This window comes from Vanellus vanellus (assembly GCF_965231255.1).
Source record: "Vanellus vanellus genome assembly, chromosome: 1".
Taxonomy (NCBI): Eukaryota; Metazoa; Chordata; class Aves; order Charadriiformes; family Charadriidae; genus Vanellus; species Vanellus vanellus.
In genome coordinates, this window is record NC_138905.1 from 135,269,266 (window position 1) to 135,285,993 (window position 16,728).

The 16,728-nt window shown below is 43.0% G+C and overlaps 1 protein-coding gene across 4 annotated transcripts; it reads right to left on the reverse strand.

Moving 5' to 3' along the window:
* Positions 1 to 44: 44 nt before the first annotated feature.
* PDHA1 (pyruvate dehydrogenase E1 subunit alpha 1) lies at positions 45 to 15,950 on the reverse strand. 4 transcript variants are annotated; one of them, XM_082485682.1, is made up of 12 exons: positions 15,783 to 15,950; positions 14,321 to 14,335; positions 11,552 to 11,620; positions 9,767 to 9,940; positions 8,892 to 9,018; positions 7,168 to 7,259; positions 6,713 to 6,805; positions 5,128 to 5,283; positions 4,811 to 4,882; positions 3,888 to 3,955; positions 2,305 to 2,413; positions 45 to 511 (listed from the first exon to the last, which is right to left on the reverse strand). In XM_082485682.1, the coding sequence occupies exons 1-12, from the start codon at positions 15,855 to 15,857 to the stop codon at positions 347 to 349; spliced, it is 1,215 nt and encodes a 404-aa protein (XP_082341808.1). In that variant the 5' UTR covers positions 15,858 to 15,950; the 3' UTR covers positions 45 to 346. The 4 variants fall into 4 exon arrangements, with proteins under 4 accessions (XP_082341808.1, XP_082341810.1, XP_082341809.1 ...); XM_082485684.1 differs by lacking the exon at positions 15,783 to 15,950 and adding an exon at positions 14,776 to 15,597; XM_082485683.1 differs by lacking the exon at positions 14,321 to 14,335.
* Positions 15,951 to 16,728: the final 778 nt, after the last annotated feature.

Here is a 16,728-nt window from a genome sequence, read left to right on the forward strand (position 1 = left end):
GAAGTGGTTCATCAAGAAATACAGCAAACAGACCACCAGATAAATGTTGTTAAAGTTTAATTTTTATTTTTTTTACACTGTACATAACACATACAGCAATCTGAAGAAAATTCAGTAAAGCAAATATATAGCAATTTAAATAAACCACTGCTTTCTCTTAATTTAGCTCCTTCTGAAACAACGTTCAGTGTGTTTAGGAAAACCCATACTGAGAGAGATTTCCGTACACACTTCCTCTTTTGAAAGAGCTTTTAAATAAGCTTAAGGTTTGTTTCTGAGTCATTATAGTTCCTGTAAATGCATTCACTTATTCTTATGAATAAGTCATACCAACAAAAAAAGGCCTTTAGCTGATAGACTTGTACTTTATCCACTGGTTTGGGCCACGCACTTCAAAGGGTGGCTCATTGAAGTAGATGTGATTACCTAGTTCTTCCAATGGTGGCTCTGGGTCAGTGGTAGCAAACTGAGCCGCTTCCTCGATCTCCTTCCTTACTGCCACATCAATTTCCTAAACCAAAAACAGATGCTTATTATAAGAGAGCTCAGAAAAAGCAACATAATTTTGAATTCAAACACAATGATAAAGTATTGGTCAGAATTAGTGTTGACACTGTCCATAAACATACATTTGATACTGTTTCCCACAGCATTCTCCAGGAGAAACTGGCCACTCATGGCTTGGATGGGTGTACTCCACTGGGTGAAAAGCTGGCTGGATGGCTGGGCCCAAAGAGTGGTGGCGAATGGAGTTAAATCCAATTGGTGTCCAGTCACAAGTGGTGTTCCCCAGGGCTCAGTACTGGGACCAGGTCTCTTTAATATTTTTAACAATGACCTGGACGAGGGGATTGAGTGCACCTCAGTAAGTTCACAGACAACACTAACTTAGGTAGGCGTGTTGATGTGCTTGAGGGTGGCTCTACAGAGGGATGTGGACAGGCTGGATCAATGAGCCGAGGCCAAAAGTATGAGGTTCAGCATGGCCCAGTACCGGGTCCTGCACTTGGGTCACAACAACCCCATGCAGCGCTACAGGATCAGGGAAGAGTGGCTGGAAAGCTGCCCAGTGGAAAAGGACCTGGGATTATCGGTTGACAGCCGGCTGAATATGAGCCAGTGGTGTGCCCAGGTGGCCAAGAAGGCCAACAGCATCCTGGCCTGTGTCAGGAATAGTGTGGCCAGCAGGACCAGAGAAGTAATCGTCCCCCTGTATTCAGCACTGGTAAGGCCGCACCTCAAATACTGTGTTCAGTTTTGGGCCTCTCACTACAAGAAAGACATTGAGGTGCTGGAGCATGTCCAGAGCTGGTGAGGGGTCTGAAGAACAAGTCTTATGAGAAGCAACTGAGGGAACTGGGGTTGTTTAGCCTGAAGAAGAGAAGGCTGAGGGGAGACCTTATCGCTCTCTACAACTACCTGAAAGGAGACTGTAGAGAGGCGGGGGGTCGACCTCTTCTTGTCTTATTGCTTGTTACTTGGGAGAAGAAATGACCTCAAGTTATGCCAGGGGAGGTTTATATTGGATATCAGGAAAAATTTCTTCATAGAAAGGGTTGTTAAGCACTAGAACAGGCTGCCCAAGGAAGTGGTGGTGTCACCATCCCTGGAGGTATTTAAAAGACAGGTAGACGTGGTGCTGAGGGACACGGTTTAGTGGTGGTTTTGGCAGTGTTAGGTTGATGGTTGGACTTGATGATCTTCAAGGTCTCTTCCAACCTAGACAATTCTATGATAAAAAACCTGTGAAAAATTCCTTCCTACTGAACTGCAGCATAGTCCCTTTTGGGTAGTACAGGTAAATTACTGCCAGAGGAACATGACCTTTATATTTTCAGTTCTGATTCTGCAAACCTCTGAGAATGCCAGTGTCAATTTTTTTTAAAACAGAGTTGATGAAAGTATTTACAACATTTGCTTAGAGGGTTCCTGGCTCCTACACTAGGATTTTTCACTAGCAATGATTTCCCTTTGAGAGACTTACCCCCTTCCTAGGTAGTCAAGAAAGCCAGGGTAATTTTGATTTCTATATTGGTATTATATGACAAGAGCTGTATTTGAAACACTAACACCCCCCACCCAGCTTTGCACTGCTGAGTTATACTCAGTGCCCAAAAGCAAAACGGCTTTCCAGCAAAGTCCAACTTCATTAATTGGTCTGCATCAAAAATTCACCAATAAAAGCGATGTTAAAACAAACTTTAAAGAACTTCAAAGAAAAGCAATGCCCTATGATGTGCTTTTCAGAGACCATTAGTGTGTGAATGCTCAAAAGCTTGCTTAAATAGCAACTAAAAGCCATACCTTTAATTCTTCAATGCTAGCAAGGTTTGTGTTGACCATTCTGTCCTTCAGCAAAGTTATGGGATCACTTTTGCTTCTCACTTCTTGAATTTCTTCTCTAGTACGGTAGCTAGGAGCAAGACAAGCAAAGACATGAACTTCTTAAGTGGAATCCTTGAACAGAGGTGAGGTTCCAGACACAGCTCACTTCTTTTAGAAAAAGGTGTGACCCAAGAATTGTCAGGAATGCAGTGACAATACAGCAGCATTTATCATGCAAAGGGTGGCACAGCTACATCTAGAACACTTCTTAGATCCGTAAGCAGCCACAGAGCTGAAATAGCTCCAGAATCGAGTATAATGGAGGCAGGGAAAGGGGAGCAATCCCAGCCTGAGACAGTTACTGCAAGGGGCCGTATTTCCTCCTTCCCATCTCCCCTAAGGTGGGGCTAAATGACTTCACTACAAGTTCCCACACCTCTATTTCATATGAGGTGTGCGAGTGCAGCCCAGAAGTAGCAGTGTGCAATTGCAGCCCAGAAGGCCAACCGTATCCTGGGCTGCATCAAAAGAAGTGTGGCCAGCAGGTCAAAGGAGGAGATTCTGCCTCTACTCCACTCTCGTGAGACCCCACCTGGAGTAATGCATCCAGCTCTGGAATCCCCAACATAAGAAGGACATGGACCTGCTGGAGCGTGTCCAGAGGAGGGCCATGAGGATGATCCGAGGGCTGGAGTGCCTCTCCTATGAGGAGAGGCTGAAAGAGTTGAGGGTGTTCAGCCTGGAGAAGAGAAGGCTCCGGGGAGATCTTATTGTGGCCTTCCAGTACCTAAAGAGTGCCTACAGGAGAGCTGGGGAAGGACTTTTTACTAGGGCATGTAGTGATAGGACAAGGGGGAATGGCTTTAAACAGGAAGAGGGCAGGTTCAGATTGAACATTAGGAAGAAGTTTTTCACTTTGAGGGTGGTAAGGCACTGGAACAGGTTGCCCAGAGAGGTTGTTGAGGCCCCATCCCTGGAGGTGTCCAGGCTGGATGTGGCCTTGGGCAACCTGGTGTAGTGAGAGGTGTCCCTGTCTATGGCACAGGTGTTGGAACTCGATGATCTTCAAGGTCCTTTGCAACCTAAACCATTCTATGATTCTATGATTTGTCAGCTGGTGCAATGCCTGAGTCTTATTGGCAACTGTATATTTGTATTTTTAAGATGTGCTCCACTTGATGGGAATGATTTGGACTGTCCAGTCATTTTAGCTTACAGGATTTTTAAATACGCTAAAAACCCTGGAAAAGCATGCTACTTTTCAGTCAAAACTTAATTAGAACACATCATACAGACACACTGAAAGCAGAATTCATCAACAGAAAGTACAGGAGTTTCCCTGACTGTGCTTGTTCTAAAAATAAATCTCTTGATACTGCAAGTAAAACAAGTATGCTACATGGCCACGGATTATCAATTGAGCAATGAGATGAGTGATCAGACTGCTCATAGCAATTTCATCATAACCTTTATATGCACTGCACAATGGATTTAAACATTGAATCCAAGACCATCAATACTTATTTGGTTTTAGTGAATGCCAAGAAAGAGTGTCACAGTACCTTATTCCAGGGTCACTCATACTGTGGCCGTGATACCGGTATGTCTGTAACTCCATCAGAATAGGACCCTTAAAAAGAAAAAACGTGTTACCACCTTGAGTCACCAATTTGTTGTTGTAGCAGTGAGTATTTGCTATAGGTGAATTGCACCAGTGATGAATGATTTTAATTCAATGTTTTTTTCTCAGTTTAATTTACATAACGTTATCACAACTAGTAAAATAAAACTTAACTCTTTTCAAATGAAAGCCGATGTTGATATTGTCAACATTTATTCTCATGTTCTTATTGAGCAGCATTAAACAATTTATTCCCTTCCAATGTCATTCCACCATTACTCAGACTGTTTCAAATTGCCTGTTGTTTCACTGGAAGACTGTAACTCACAGAATCTTATTCTTCTGTATGCACTTCCTTCTTTTTCTGTTTTATGTTCCCAGGGCAAACATTATTTCACCAAGTGTTAAAAATCTTCAGGAGTCTATCATTCTTGGGTTACAGACACTAATGGTGACTCAAAACTTTTACTTCACTGTGCATTTGTTGTAAATTATTACCACTTTATTTGATGTTTCCCCTAATTAGTCTCTTGCCAGAGGACACAAATGCCTGGTACTCAGAACACCTTTCACAACAGAATTTAACTGGGGTAGAAATGGGAAAAAGGATGACAGAGTATCAGGACATACATATTTTTTTAAAAAATGATTGGTTAATAGCAATTGCATGTTAATAAATTCTGACAGAATTAAAGAACCACTCAATTAGTTACAGGTTCAATACTGTGGAGAAAAAAGGAAATAAAGGTCAAATAAAGTCTCCACAGTGACTGGAGAAAATGGGCTACGTGAAGAACTTTTTATGCAGCAATAATCTGGCTAAGAATTTCACCTATGGAAAAGGAATGACGATTACAGACTTACTTTTCCAGCTCTACAGTACTCGGTTGCAAACTTTGCTGCTTCTCGAACACAGAGAACATCCATGCCATCCACCTGATAAAACAGAAACTCTTAAGTTGAGGCAAAAAAATGCCAAACCCCAAACTTCCAATTTCAGTACTTCCACAAATGCAATAGGAATTCAGTTTCAAATTTTCCTATGTTTAAGAAAATATTTGTAAATATATTTGTAAATAAAAGAAATACATACATATGTATGTATTGTGCAGGTGCATGGATGCACATCCCCCCTACTTCCAGATTTTTTTTGAGGATGGCGGGGGTGGGTTTGTCCTCACCCTGAGCCCTGGAATGAAGTCTCCTCTTTTGTAGTAGTCAGTACTGGCTGCAGCCCTCTCAACCGAAGTTCCCATTCCATACCGATTGTTCTCACAGATAAAAATACAAGGCAGCTTCCATAAGGCAGCCATATTGTATGTTTCAAATATCTGGCCCTGAAAGAAAAAAAGCAATTTACATCTAGAAGGGGAGCTCGGCCTTCAAGCATTAGGCCCTACCGAAAATCATTCCATTGCAGAGGTCTTGCTCAGAGAAATTTTAATACTGAAAATTATCTGAAAACAGCAACTTGCTGCAGCTCAGCTGGAATTAGAGAAGGTATGCTATATAAGGTTTCATCTCAACTAGTAGTCTACAGAACTTAATTTTTAAACTAATTTCAGTATCTGTGGTAGGGTAGCACAAAACCTTCAACTTCAGTTGAAGTATTTCAGCTACAGTCATAAAAAACTTCACAGTTGATGCATCTGGCAGGATGCTGCTATAGCTAAGTCAAAGAAGAGTTCAACCACGGTGACTGCATCACCCTTGCTACTCTAAGTCAAAGACAGGGAAAACCAAGAACCGAGATCTCCACCTGTGTTTTGAAAGTGGTAGATTATATCAGCAGTACACTCTAAACCACCATTTTCTTATCTGGCTTAATGTCTCTGCTGATAACATGAAGAGACCGGCCAGAAGAATGTCAATAGTAAGTGGCTCTGCAAGATGCTCTGTCCTCTCCTCTGCCTTCAGAAATCTAAGTTACGTGTTTCTCCCTATTCAGCAGCATTGTCATCTTCACTGCTATTGTTCAGAGCTCTCCTTACAGCACAGACACTTCAGGGTGTCACACTTAGGTGAGCCATGTGCAACTGGAAAGAGGGTAACAAGAGTAACTGGAAACCCCTCCTCCCATGACTTGTGCAGTGTTCAAATAATTAACCATTAGGCCCACTCACTCCCTTAGCATCTAGAGCGCTCCAGGAGGGAAGGAGCTGAGCAGCTTTCCCTCCACTCCAGCAACAAGGGCAGAGTTTTAAATGCAGGTGGGGAAGGACAGAGATGATAGATCCAAAACACGACAAAAAAAAAACCAAGCACATGCTACATTCCTGATATATAAAAAGCATCTAGCAATTAACTTCTTAACTGTTTATCTGAACCACCCCTCTGAAGACTATATGGTATCTGAAACATACCCCTACTCAAATGCCTAGGACAACACAAATAAGATGTGCCAGTGTCCAAAATTTGCAAGATGCCCAGCCACCCATGTGAAGTTGATCTCAGTAAACAGCACTTCACAACAAAAGCCCAAATAAACCTGCAGTGGGCTGTAGGACAGAGGGTGTACACTGCCTTCTCTCTCCAGGATTGCTTTTTCACTATCAGCGGACTCCTTTCCTAAAGCATCCTTGCAGCAGAAAGCCCAAGACAACAATCTGAGTGTAAGCTCCAAGTCAGACATTGCCTGGGTCGCAGGTACTACACCGACAGGGTGAAAGGTGGTCTCCCACCACTCTGTGGAAAGGCAGAGCTCACACTTCACAGAAGGGAAATTTACCCACAGCCACAGAGCCACATCAGACAAAGCTCATTTACCTGATTGGCTGCACCATCTCCATATAATGTCAGACAGACTTCATTTTTACCAAAGTATTTACAGGCCAGCGCAATCCCAGCTCCAAGAGGAACCTATCACAGAGTACAGGACAAACCAAAATTTTAGAACAACATTTAGAGGAGCTGGAGACAGGCAGCTTGTGAACAGTAAAGAGACATTTACACTGTTAGAGATCTGCTCAACAAACAAGTTGTTACTTCCATTCGCTGCAATCTGTATTACAGCCAAAATATAAAACATATTCTCAATTAGATTCATTTTTGCTACAGTTCACAAAACTGTGAGCAAACCAGAATAAAGACATAATAGATTTAATAGCCGCAGAGCAATGGTATCTGCATATAAGCTCACACCACAAAAACTGTGAGGAAATACTAACACAGGACATGAGCCAAATTCAACTTGTGCTTTAAAGTAGAAGTCATGTACATACCTGAGCACCAACAATACCATTGCCACCATAGAAGTTTTTGGTATACATATGCATTGATCCTCCTTTTCCCTTCACACATCCTCCTTTTCGACCTGAAACATGAATAACAAGCAATTTGGTTTTTTTGAGGAAAAATACTATATGAATGGGAACACCTAGTTCAATTCCTAAAGGTAGTAACACTAAGACCATGTTGTTGTCATTAGATCTATATGCAGTTAAGACGTAATGGCCTCTCCCCAAAGAGTTTACAGTTAAATATATCACAAAACACATAAGAGAAGGGGAAGAAAAAGAGAATGATAATGAAAACATAATTCAGGAAATGCAGATGAGATTAAGAAGAAATTTTAAAACCAATCAAGAAGTTTCAGTGTCCTACTATACAAAAGCACTTTCTGATAAGTATGGGTTGGATTTTTTGTCTTAATAGCCAACATGATCTGTATTTGTCATATATGTAATCTGTAAGAAGTATATACAATCTTTATTACTTTTGGCTTCTGCAAGAAAGATATGAAAACTCTTCCACAATAGTTACAATAATCTACACTTGTCTTCCCTGTGACAATAACCAGAAGTAAAAATTACAGATAGGACATCAAAAATACCAAACCCCAGCCCAACCAACAACTCCCCACCCTGCCCCAAGATAAACATCAAAAAGTCACCTAGCCCAGCATTATTCAAGCTGCAGTTTGAAGATAACTGGTGGTTCGTGAAGCATTACAACAAACCCTATTTAAATGAACTGATCTACGAATACAGAACTGCTCATCAGCCCACTCCGTTTCTTATTCTAACCTGTCTTGTTAGGAGCCACAGAGGCCTCTATTTTATTTCTAATAAGCACAGCTTGCTTGGTTGGGTTTTTCGCCTTAGCCATGGTGTTTATTTTAGAAGTTGAATGCTGGGTCTCTTTCTGGAATTTGTACTTCTCTTTCTTACTTATTGGTGGATCATTTTTATTATTGGTCTTTCTTGTACCTTTCATATGCTTATCAATTGGTTTCGTGTGAGCTTTTCTGGATTCTGCCAGCTAGGGCCAAAGCAAAAAAAAAAAAAAAAAAAAAAAGATTGTCTAATTTTAATCAGAAAACTATTTTTCTTAATAACTAAACTTCAGTAATCTCCCTCCACTTTTTGTACAATCCTTTCTTGTATTTTAGCTACAAACTCCTGACTGACCAATGTCACATTTTGCCATACTTTCTTCTTTTCTTAGACCCTATATTGTGAATAACCATCTCTTCTTCCTGCAAAATCTTAGATCTGTCTAGATGACCACTTAATATTCTTGTTACAGTCAAATTTTCCCAAAACATTCAGTTTACCATTACACGCAGTGTTTATCAGTCTGCCTAAGATGTTGGCAGTGTAATTCTGAAAATCCACGGCTGCCTCCTAGGGAGTTTAATGCTCTGTCCTATTGAGAACAAATGCCCACCACCAGCAAGTTCCATTTAAACGAGCTGCTGCAACACAACAAATACAGCACATGGTATCAAGTATTTGTGCTTTAGAAGTACCAGCACTTAAATATTCCTTATGACTTATGTTTTGTAGTAAAAAGTGGTTGCATCACAAAATTGATTTATTCTGCTGTCACTAAACTGCTTCTGAAGCCCCAGTATGCTTTGTGCATCCACATTACTTCGAATTTGAATAAAAAATTCTGATGCAAGTACAGCAGCATGCAAATCCTTATTTTACTTAGCACAAACCTGTAAGTTCAGCGAGAATTTCTCGAACAGGCACTCCTCGTGCGTAGGTAAAGCCATGAGCTCTGTAAGCTGTTATCACATGGTCTGTAGGTTTTATGGCAGCTTCAAGCCCTACACAGCAAGCCTCCTGTTACAAAGGAAAAGTAAGCTTAGCAATGAAGAAAAGCACACAACTTCTACAGTCAGCGGTGTGGCAAGGGCTACCTATGATTGTCCACGCATCAAATAGCAGCAGAAAACAGGAGGAGCACAGGTACAGGAGACTGCCTCAAATCGCAAGAGGTGGCTGACCTGGAGCTACAACAGCCTGGGGCTCTAAATTCCAACCTGACTGTGACTAACAAAAGCAGATAGGAGGGGAACCAGAGGCTGCAGAGAGTTCTGCAGACTTTTGCTACACGCATCTCCCAAATGAAGCATCTAAACAACTGCAATTCAAAAACGGCAGAGGGGAATAGACAGACAGCAAAGTTTCACTAAGTTTCACAAAGTTCATTATCCTGGCTGTTGCTTTTTAGTTGGCACATGATCTATGAGACACTGGAATAAAAGCCATCAATGAAGCTTGAGGAGGAGGATGTGGGCCTCCTAGTGTGTTGAATTTAATATGCTGCAGTTGCTCACTCCTCACATTCAGCTGATCTTCAGCTGCACCTTGTCTTCTCTCTCTTCCTATCGCTGTCCCAAGATCTCAGGGATACCGTTGTGTGCCAAGACATTGTTTTTAAAGAAATAATGAACTAAATCATGGACCCAGCTACAACTTCATACACTGTACATAAATACTCAGTTCTAGATTTACTCTCCACTCTATTCAAATCCCTACATTAAATAAGGTAAGACAATATAAAACCTCTTGGAAAAAAAGTTCTCACCTGACCATCATATAAGTGGCAGAAGCCACGGATAATCTTCTGCTTGTACAGCTGGTCAGACTTCAGCTCCATGCGTCGTATGGTCTGCATTGTCTTGTAGTAATGGAGCCCCTCTTCTCGAGTCATCACTGCTGTGGTACTAGGGCCTTCTTCCAGGCGATGGAGGTCACATTTCTGCGAAGTTGAACAAGTAGTCATTTCTTGAAAGTAATTCATCCTATTTATGAATATCTCAATTCTCTTTTATGATGTGCCATTTTCAAATTCAGATTTTAATATCCTTTAAAAAAAGAGAGCCAGCAAACCCCAAACCTAAATTTGTAGGTCAAAATAACTGTAAAGTTTGTGCACTATTTCAAAATTCAGGGAAATAAAAGCTTTACTTTTAATAACAACAGATTTCCACTCATTAAATGAAGCTCTGTAGTTCCTACTAGCAGTAGATGAACTACGGCCCTCACAAAATATGGGAAAAGCACATTTCCATGGTTGTTGCAGGCCAAATACTTGGTAGGAGCTACAGAGGCCTAGTGAAGAGACAAGAAAGGTGGAGAGTTTCCTTTGTGAAACAGTTTGTAAGATCTGGTGCTAAGACTGGACCTCACCTCTCCTACCTCCACTTCTAACAAGCAGCAATAAACCACTGCTGCAGCAGCCACCCTGCCAGTAAAATCACCTTGTGTACAGTACAACTTCATCCCTAAACCATGGGGTCTACTGAGGGAGGACTGATTTTAGGCACCCATAAAAAATAATGAAATAAAATAAAAATTAAAATAATAATAATTAAAAAAAAATTAAAATAATTCAAGTTCAGTGGAACAGACCAAACAAATTACTCTGTCAGTGCAGATTACATGGCCCAAATACTGCTATACAGGTTAAAGACAGTTTATATTAAAGCAAAAATCTCTCCAGAGCAAATCCACTGACACCTAGATGAATTGGATATAACACATGGGCACACTAGTCTTAGGACAGTTCTGCTTCAGAGTAGTTCACATAACAATAGAAACTTTGCAGTCTTGTAATCAACAGAGGACCAAACATTAAACCTGGTCTCTACTCAGAAATGACTTTTCATATAAACATATTTTCCCTTCCTTCCACCTGTGAAACAACTTTAATACTTTACCGGCACGGACAAACAGGGAGTGGGTAGAAGGAAAAACAAATAATTTCTTTCAGATTTTCTTTTATCAATTCCTGAATGAAAAGCCAGCACAAAAGCTACCGTCAATGGAAGCATCTTTTTCCTAAGACAGTGAAAAGCTGACAGAATGTAACATGTTTTACGAGCAGCACCAAGTCAAGTATTAAAAGGATGCCATGTTTTTCCCTCCAAAATCCATATGAACCTCAGTCAGCTGCACATCTGGGATACAGCACCCATGACTCCATAAACAAAAAGGAGACAGAAAGAAGGGTAGGCAGCAAACACCAGCTATTTTGTTCTAAAAACATTAAGGCAACATTAATACTCTTCCCACAGAACAGAAAAAGTTCTTTAGATCCTTTATGATTCCATTCTCACAGTCGCATTGCAGTATCACAGCTGTAAAAAATTACAACTTCACATTCTTAAGAAACAAGTAACGTTACTACATACTGCCAAAGACAGTACTTGCAGCTGCATTTAGAAATCAGGCCAGATAGGGAGGGGTTTGGTTCTGGAATTCAAACAGTATGTTTATAATTGAAAAGATAAGGCAGCAAGTCTATCAGGTCACAATCTACAACAAGGCCTTACTCAGAATGCCGGTATTAAGTGTTAGGCTTCTTTACCTTAATTTCAAAAGTAGCTTCACTTGCAAAGTCTGCATAGTTACGTGATGCTACCATCACTCGGGATGCCTTAAAAAAAAGAAAAAAAACAAAAGATGAGCAATATTTAAATATAATTATCAAGCAAAAGTAGGTGAATTCTCAAATAATTTCTAACAGTACTCCCAAATTGAAATAATTTGTGAATTAAACTCACCAGTGGCACAGCTTCACCAAGGGCAAGCCCTGCCTGACCAACCTAGTGGCCTTATATGATGGAGCGACTACATCAGTGGACAGGGGAAGAGCTTTGGATGTTGTCTATCTGCACTTCTGTATGGCCTTTGACACAGTCCCCCACAACATCCTTCTCTCTAATTTAGAGAGGTACGGATTTGATGGGTGGATGAGGAATTGATTGGATGGTTGCATCCAGAGGGTAGTGGTCAATGGCTAAATGTCCAGATAGAGATCAGTGACAAGTGGTGTCCCTCCGGGGTCTGTATTTTGACCAGTACTGTTTAATATCTTCATCAATGACATAGTCAATGGGATTGAGTGCACCCTCAGCAAGTTTGTGGGCGACACCAAGCTGAGTGGTCTGGCTGACATGCCTGAGGAATGGGATGCCATCAAGAGGGACCTGGACAAGCTCGAGAATTGGACCCATGGGAACTTCATGAGGTTCTAAAAGGCCAAGTGTGGGGTCCTGCACCTGGGTCAGCGCAACCCCCAGTATCAATACAGGCTGGGGGATGAAGGGATTGAGAGCAGCCCTGCTGAGAAGGACTTGGGGGTACTGGTGGATGAAAAGCTGGATATGAGCCAACAATGCGCAATTGCAGCCCAGAAGGCCAACTGTATCCTGGGCTGCATCAAAAGAAGCATGGCCCGCAGGTCCAGCGAGGTGATTCTGCCCCTCTACTCCACTCTCATGAAACCCACCTGGAGTACAGCTCTGGAGCCCCCAATATAAGAAGGGCATGGACTTGTTGGAGTGGGTCCAGAGGAGGGCCATGAAATTGATCAGAGGTCTGGAGCACCTATCCTGTAAGGACAGGCTGAGAGAGTTGGGGGTGTTCAGCCTGGAGAAGAGAAGGCTCCAGGGAGACCGTACAGTGGCCTTCCAGTACTTGAAGGAGGCTTGTAAGAAAGATGGGGACAGGCTTTTAGCCTGTTGCAACAGGACAAGGGGTAACGGTTTGAAACTAAAAGAGGGAAGACTTAGACTAGATATAAGGAAGACATTTTTTACACTGAGGGTGGTGAAACACTGGCACAGGTTGCCCGGAGAGGTGGTAGATGCCCCGTCCCTGGAAACATTCAAGGTCAGGCTGGACAGGGCTCTAAGCAGCCTGATCTAGTCGAAGATGTCCCTGCTCATTGCAGGGGGGTTGGACTTAAATGACCTTTAAAGGTCCCTTCCAACGCAAACTATTCTATGACTTTGATTCTATATCCCTAGAATACTAGAGAACTTTCATTTTGTATGTATGTGCTAGATGGCTGGACTCGATGATCCCAAGGGTCTTTTCCAACCCAGACAATTCTATGATTCTATGATTCTAAGTCCTTTAAAACCCAGTATTTAAAATTAAGATTAGAAAAAGAGAACGGAATTTTCAATTTGTAATATTGTTGATTATCTAAAATAAAGTTTCAAATGACTGTGAAGAACATCAAAGCCACAAAAAATAATTATTTCTCCCTTCACATGCCAGATTACCTGTATGAATAGAGACAGTCATTCAGATTTTGATGGCTCTCTGCACTGACTGGAATTTTGCCTTGATAGACCAAAAATATATATTTGAAAAAAAAAAAACAAAAAACAAAAAACAAACCAAACCAAAAAACTCCAGCAGATTTCTGGAATATGAACTACTCACACTCTCTTTCTTTTCAGTAGGAAGAGAAATTGGGGGGATGCAAGGCAACAGCAATGAGAAGAGAGAGTATCATTTCAGTGGGTAACAGCACAGCCACTACTTTAAAATGGTATGGAAACATAAAAGGTGACATACCTGAGGATACATGAAATACAGACCAACAGAAAGGGTGGCATGGTAGGGAAGAAATAAGAAGGATGTTTAAAAATACATTACTGTTCTGTCTTAAAGAATGAACAGAAGCTATTGACTAATGAACATGTAGTATTTTTAGATAACTTAAGTAAGTTTCACTGCAGCATCAGATAGGATGGTCATCTGTCCATGCATGTGCTGTGGCCATAGCATAAGGAATGCACTAGATCTTAGAGGCAAAATTGTATTGCTGATTAATTTACACAAAAATTTCAGTAGCTCATTCAACCATGGAATTCACAGACATTTAGCTGAAGGTTCATTATTTCAAAATTTTGAGAACGCCCAGGTCACTGTTTCCAAAAAAAGGTCTTATTGATAGGCATAAAGCTTGGAAAAAAGTCAGAAGTTTCTCAATACATTACCTACTCTGTTGCATATTTGATTTAGCAACCACAATCCCCTCCCTCCCTCCGCCCCATTATGAGATTAAGTATTTAGAAGTTTTAATTTAAACCAAGTTTCTACGCTGTTTACTGCAATGCATCAGTATTATTGGTGAATAAAAGCTATTTTACTTCTAGAGCTGGAAGTAAATCAAGACTTTGGGATTCACAGAATCACAGAATGGCTGAGGCTGGAACAGACCTCTGTAGGCCATCTGGTCCAATCCCCCTGCCCTGAATACGACATAAAAGCAAAGTTCTAATACATGGCCAGTACACATGTCAAAAACAAACCTTGACAAAACTGATTCAGGCCTTACCTCACTAACAGCTCCCTAGGTTAGCAGCATTTGGAAGGGGAAAAAAAAAGAAAAAAAAGAAAAAAGATACGAGTAAGTAATAAAGTAGGTATAAAATACTCCTTTACGGATTAAGACTGCTTCTATTTATTTGGTAATTTATACCTTCACTATAAATGCATAGGAACAATTAAAGACAAATATTTACATATTTTGTAATCACTAGCATCCAAAAACCTGTATTAAGATATCCAAACCAGATCTTGTTTGGAATTCCAGGTAAATGCAGTATGTCAGGAGCAGGCCAAGTATTCGCAGTAAGGGACTAATTTTAGGCACCCGTATTTGAAAATTTCAATATAGAAATTTCACTTCTAAATTAGAAAATACTTTTAGATATACAGTCCCAAAACATATAGGAAGATCTTTTGGTAAATGTGCTGTCTCGTGTCATTCTCACGAATCCAGTCACCCACCTGCTTTTTCCGCAAGAAGCGAATGCTTAGGTAAGTGAGCTACTTCAGAATAGAGGTACAGCAACAGATTTGCTCTCAATGGCAAAAAGGCAGCTGACTTCCAATTACCAAGAAGTACCCTTTAACGCTGACTTGATCTTGCCAACGATTTTTTTCAGCAGGGTTAATTTTTCCTCATGGCCACAGACATTATAAGGGAATAAGGAGAACGAAGAGGTTAAAGTAGGTTTTGAAAGTTTTTCACGCAAAAGAGATAAACACAACAAATGAAACATGAATGCCAGAAAAATAACAACATTTGAAAGAAAAACCAGGAAGAGATGAAAAGGGACTGCTGTTTGGGCAAAGAAAGGTGAAGCAGCTCAAAAAAGGTCAGATGGCTGAATTTAGAATGGAACGAGAAGAGTATGTTTACCCCGTTTAGCATCTGACCTGTGCTGACAGTCAAAATATATATAAACAATAAAAAATGAAAGCAAGGGGCCCAGAAAAGGGTTTCAGAAGTGAATCACAATATTTGACACGTACTAAAAACAAACAGGGCCAAGAGTTGACTGGCACAGAACCGACGGCGGCTCTCCGGGCCGGGCAGCCGCAACCGCCCGTGCCGCAGCCGGAAGGAACGCTCGGCCCTCCCGTGACAGCGCGGGGGCTGCCGCCGGCGCGTCTGCCCCCGACTGCAACGTCGTGCACCAAAAGTGGCCTCGCGGGCGAAGGTCTCACGCGTGGGGCAGCAGCATCAGCCCTGCCCGCTGCTTCAGCGGCGCGGGGGGCACACGCACCGCCAGCCGTTACCCCCGGGCCGTTTCCAGAGGACGCCTCCGCGCCCACGCCACGCCCCGGCAGGGCCCGCGCCAGCCCACGCGCCTGACGAGCGGCCCCCCTAAGGCGCCCCCCCACCCCTACCCCCCCTCCCCCACGCAGAGAGACGCGCGGCAGGCCCGTGCGGCCCCGCCGCGCCCGTTGGGGCCGTTGGTCCCGGCCGGGCAGGTAACGGCCGCACTCACCGTCCTCCCAGCAGCGGCGGTGGCGGCCGGACCCTGCAGCACCCGGGAGAGCGCGGCCAGCAGCATCTTGCGCATGGAGCGGGGAGGGGCGGCAGTGCCAGGCGCAGGTCCCCGTCCTCGAGTCTCCTTCAGCCGCCGCCCCGGCTGCGACCGCCAACCCACCCACCCGGTCGCCGGCCAACCGACACTCTCCCCGAAGTGCCGGCGCTCGCCACGCCCACCGGGACTCACCGCCGAGCGGGGGGCCGACCGACGCCTTTCCCTGCGTGCCTCCCCCGCGGCGCGCATGCGCGGGGCTCAGCTGCGGCGGAAAAGGAAGCAAAAAGATTAATTTGTTCGAAAGGTTGGAGCGTAGCGAGGGTACCCGGGTTAGCGCTGACCTCGACCAGCCTGATGCTAAAAGGAGGGTTTCGGACCCGGCACAGGCTGGGGCAGTGCCACAGGTCGCTCATTGCACGCTCTGCTTCGCGTCAGTTGGTCTCTGTGAGAGCGTTCCCTGGCGGATTTTCGTATGCATAAAGTAACTAAAGTGCTAAACCAGTATCTTTTAATTTCACAGGCATCCTGCCCCTGGGAAATGTGCGATAAAGTTAAAGTTTAACAAAATGTTGAAGACTCCCCGCGCCGTATCGCATCTGCCGATCTTTGCGCCAGCCTCCCCTTCTCCTGCCCGTTTCCAGGCACAGGCCGGGGTTACGCACTGGGTTCCAGTGGAGTGCCCAAACCGGGTTGCCCACTTGCCATGCCACCATGGCTCCATGCCTGACCATTGGTTCCCGTCCTGCTTGGCTTCCCTGAGCAGTGCCAGCATCAGCACCTGCATCACCCTGGTGCTGAGCACTGAACTGATCCAGCTGAAAGATAGTCCCCCCCCCCCAAAAAAAAACAAAACAACCCACCCCCAAAAAACCCCACCAACAGAAAGTTCACCTGTTGGCATCACAAA

Bases quoted from the DNA above. Each gene is read 5' to 3' on its own strand.
- PDHA1 (XM_082485682.1), bottom strand. From the start codon at position 15,857: ATGCGCAAGATGCTGCTGGCCGCGCTCTCCCGGGTGCTGCAGGGTCCG. The intron at 9,941-11,551 runs GTAAAGAAGCCT...TCAACTTCGCAG, and splicing joins AAGCTACTTTTGAAATTAAG to AAATGTGACCTCCATCGCCT. The intron at 512-2,304 runs GTATGGCTTTTA...TTTTTGGTTTAG, and splicing joins CTAGCATTGAAGAATTAAAG to GAAATTGATGTGGCAGTAAG.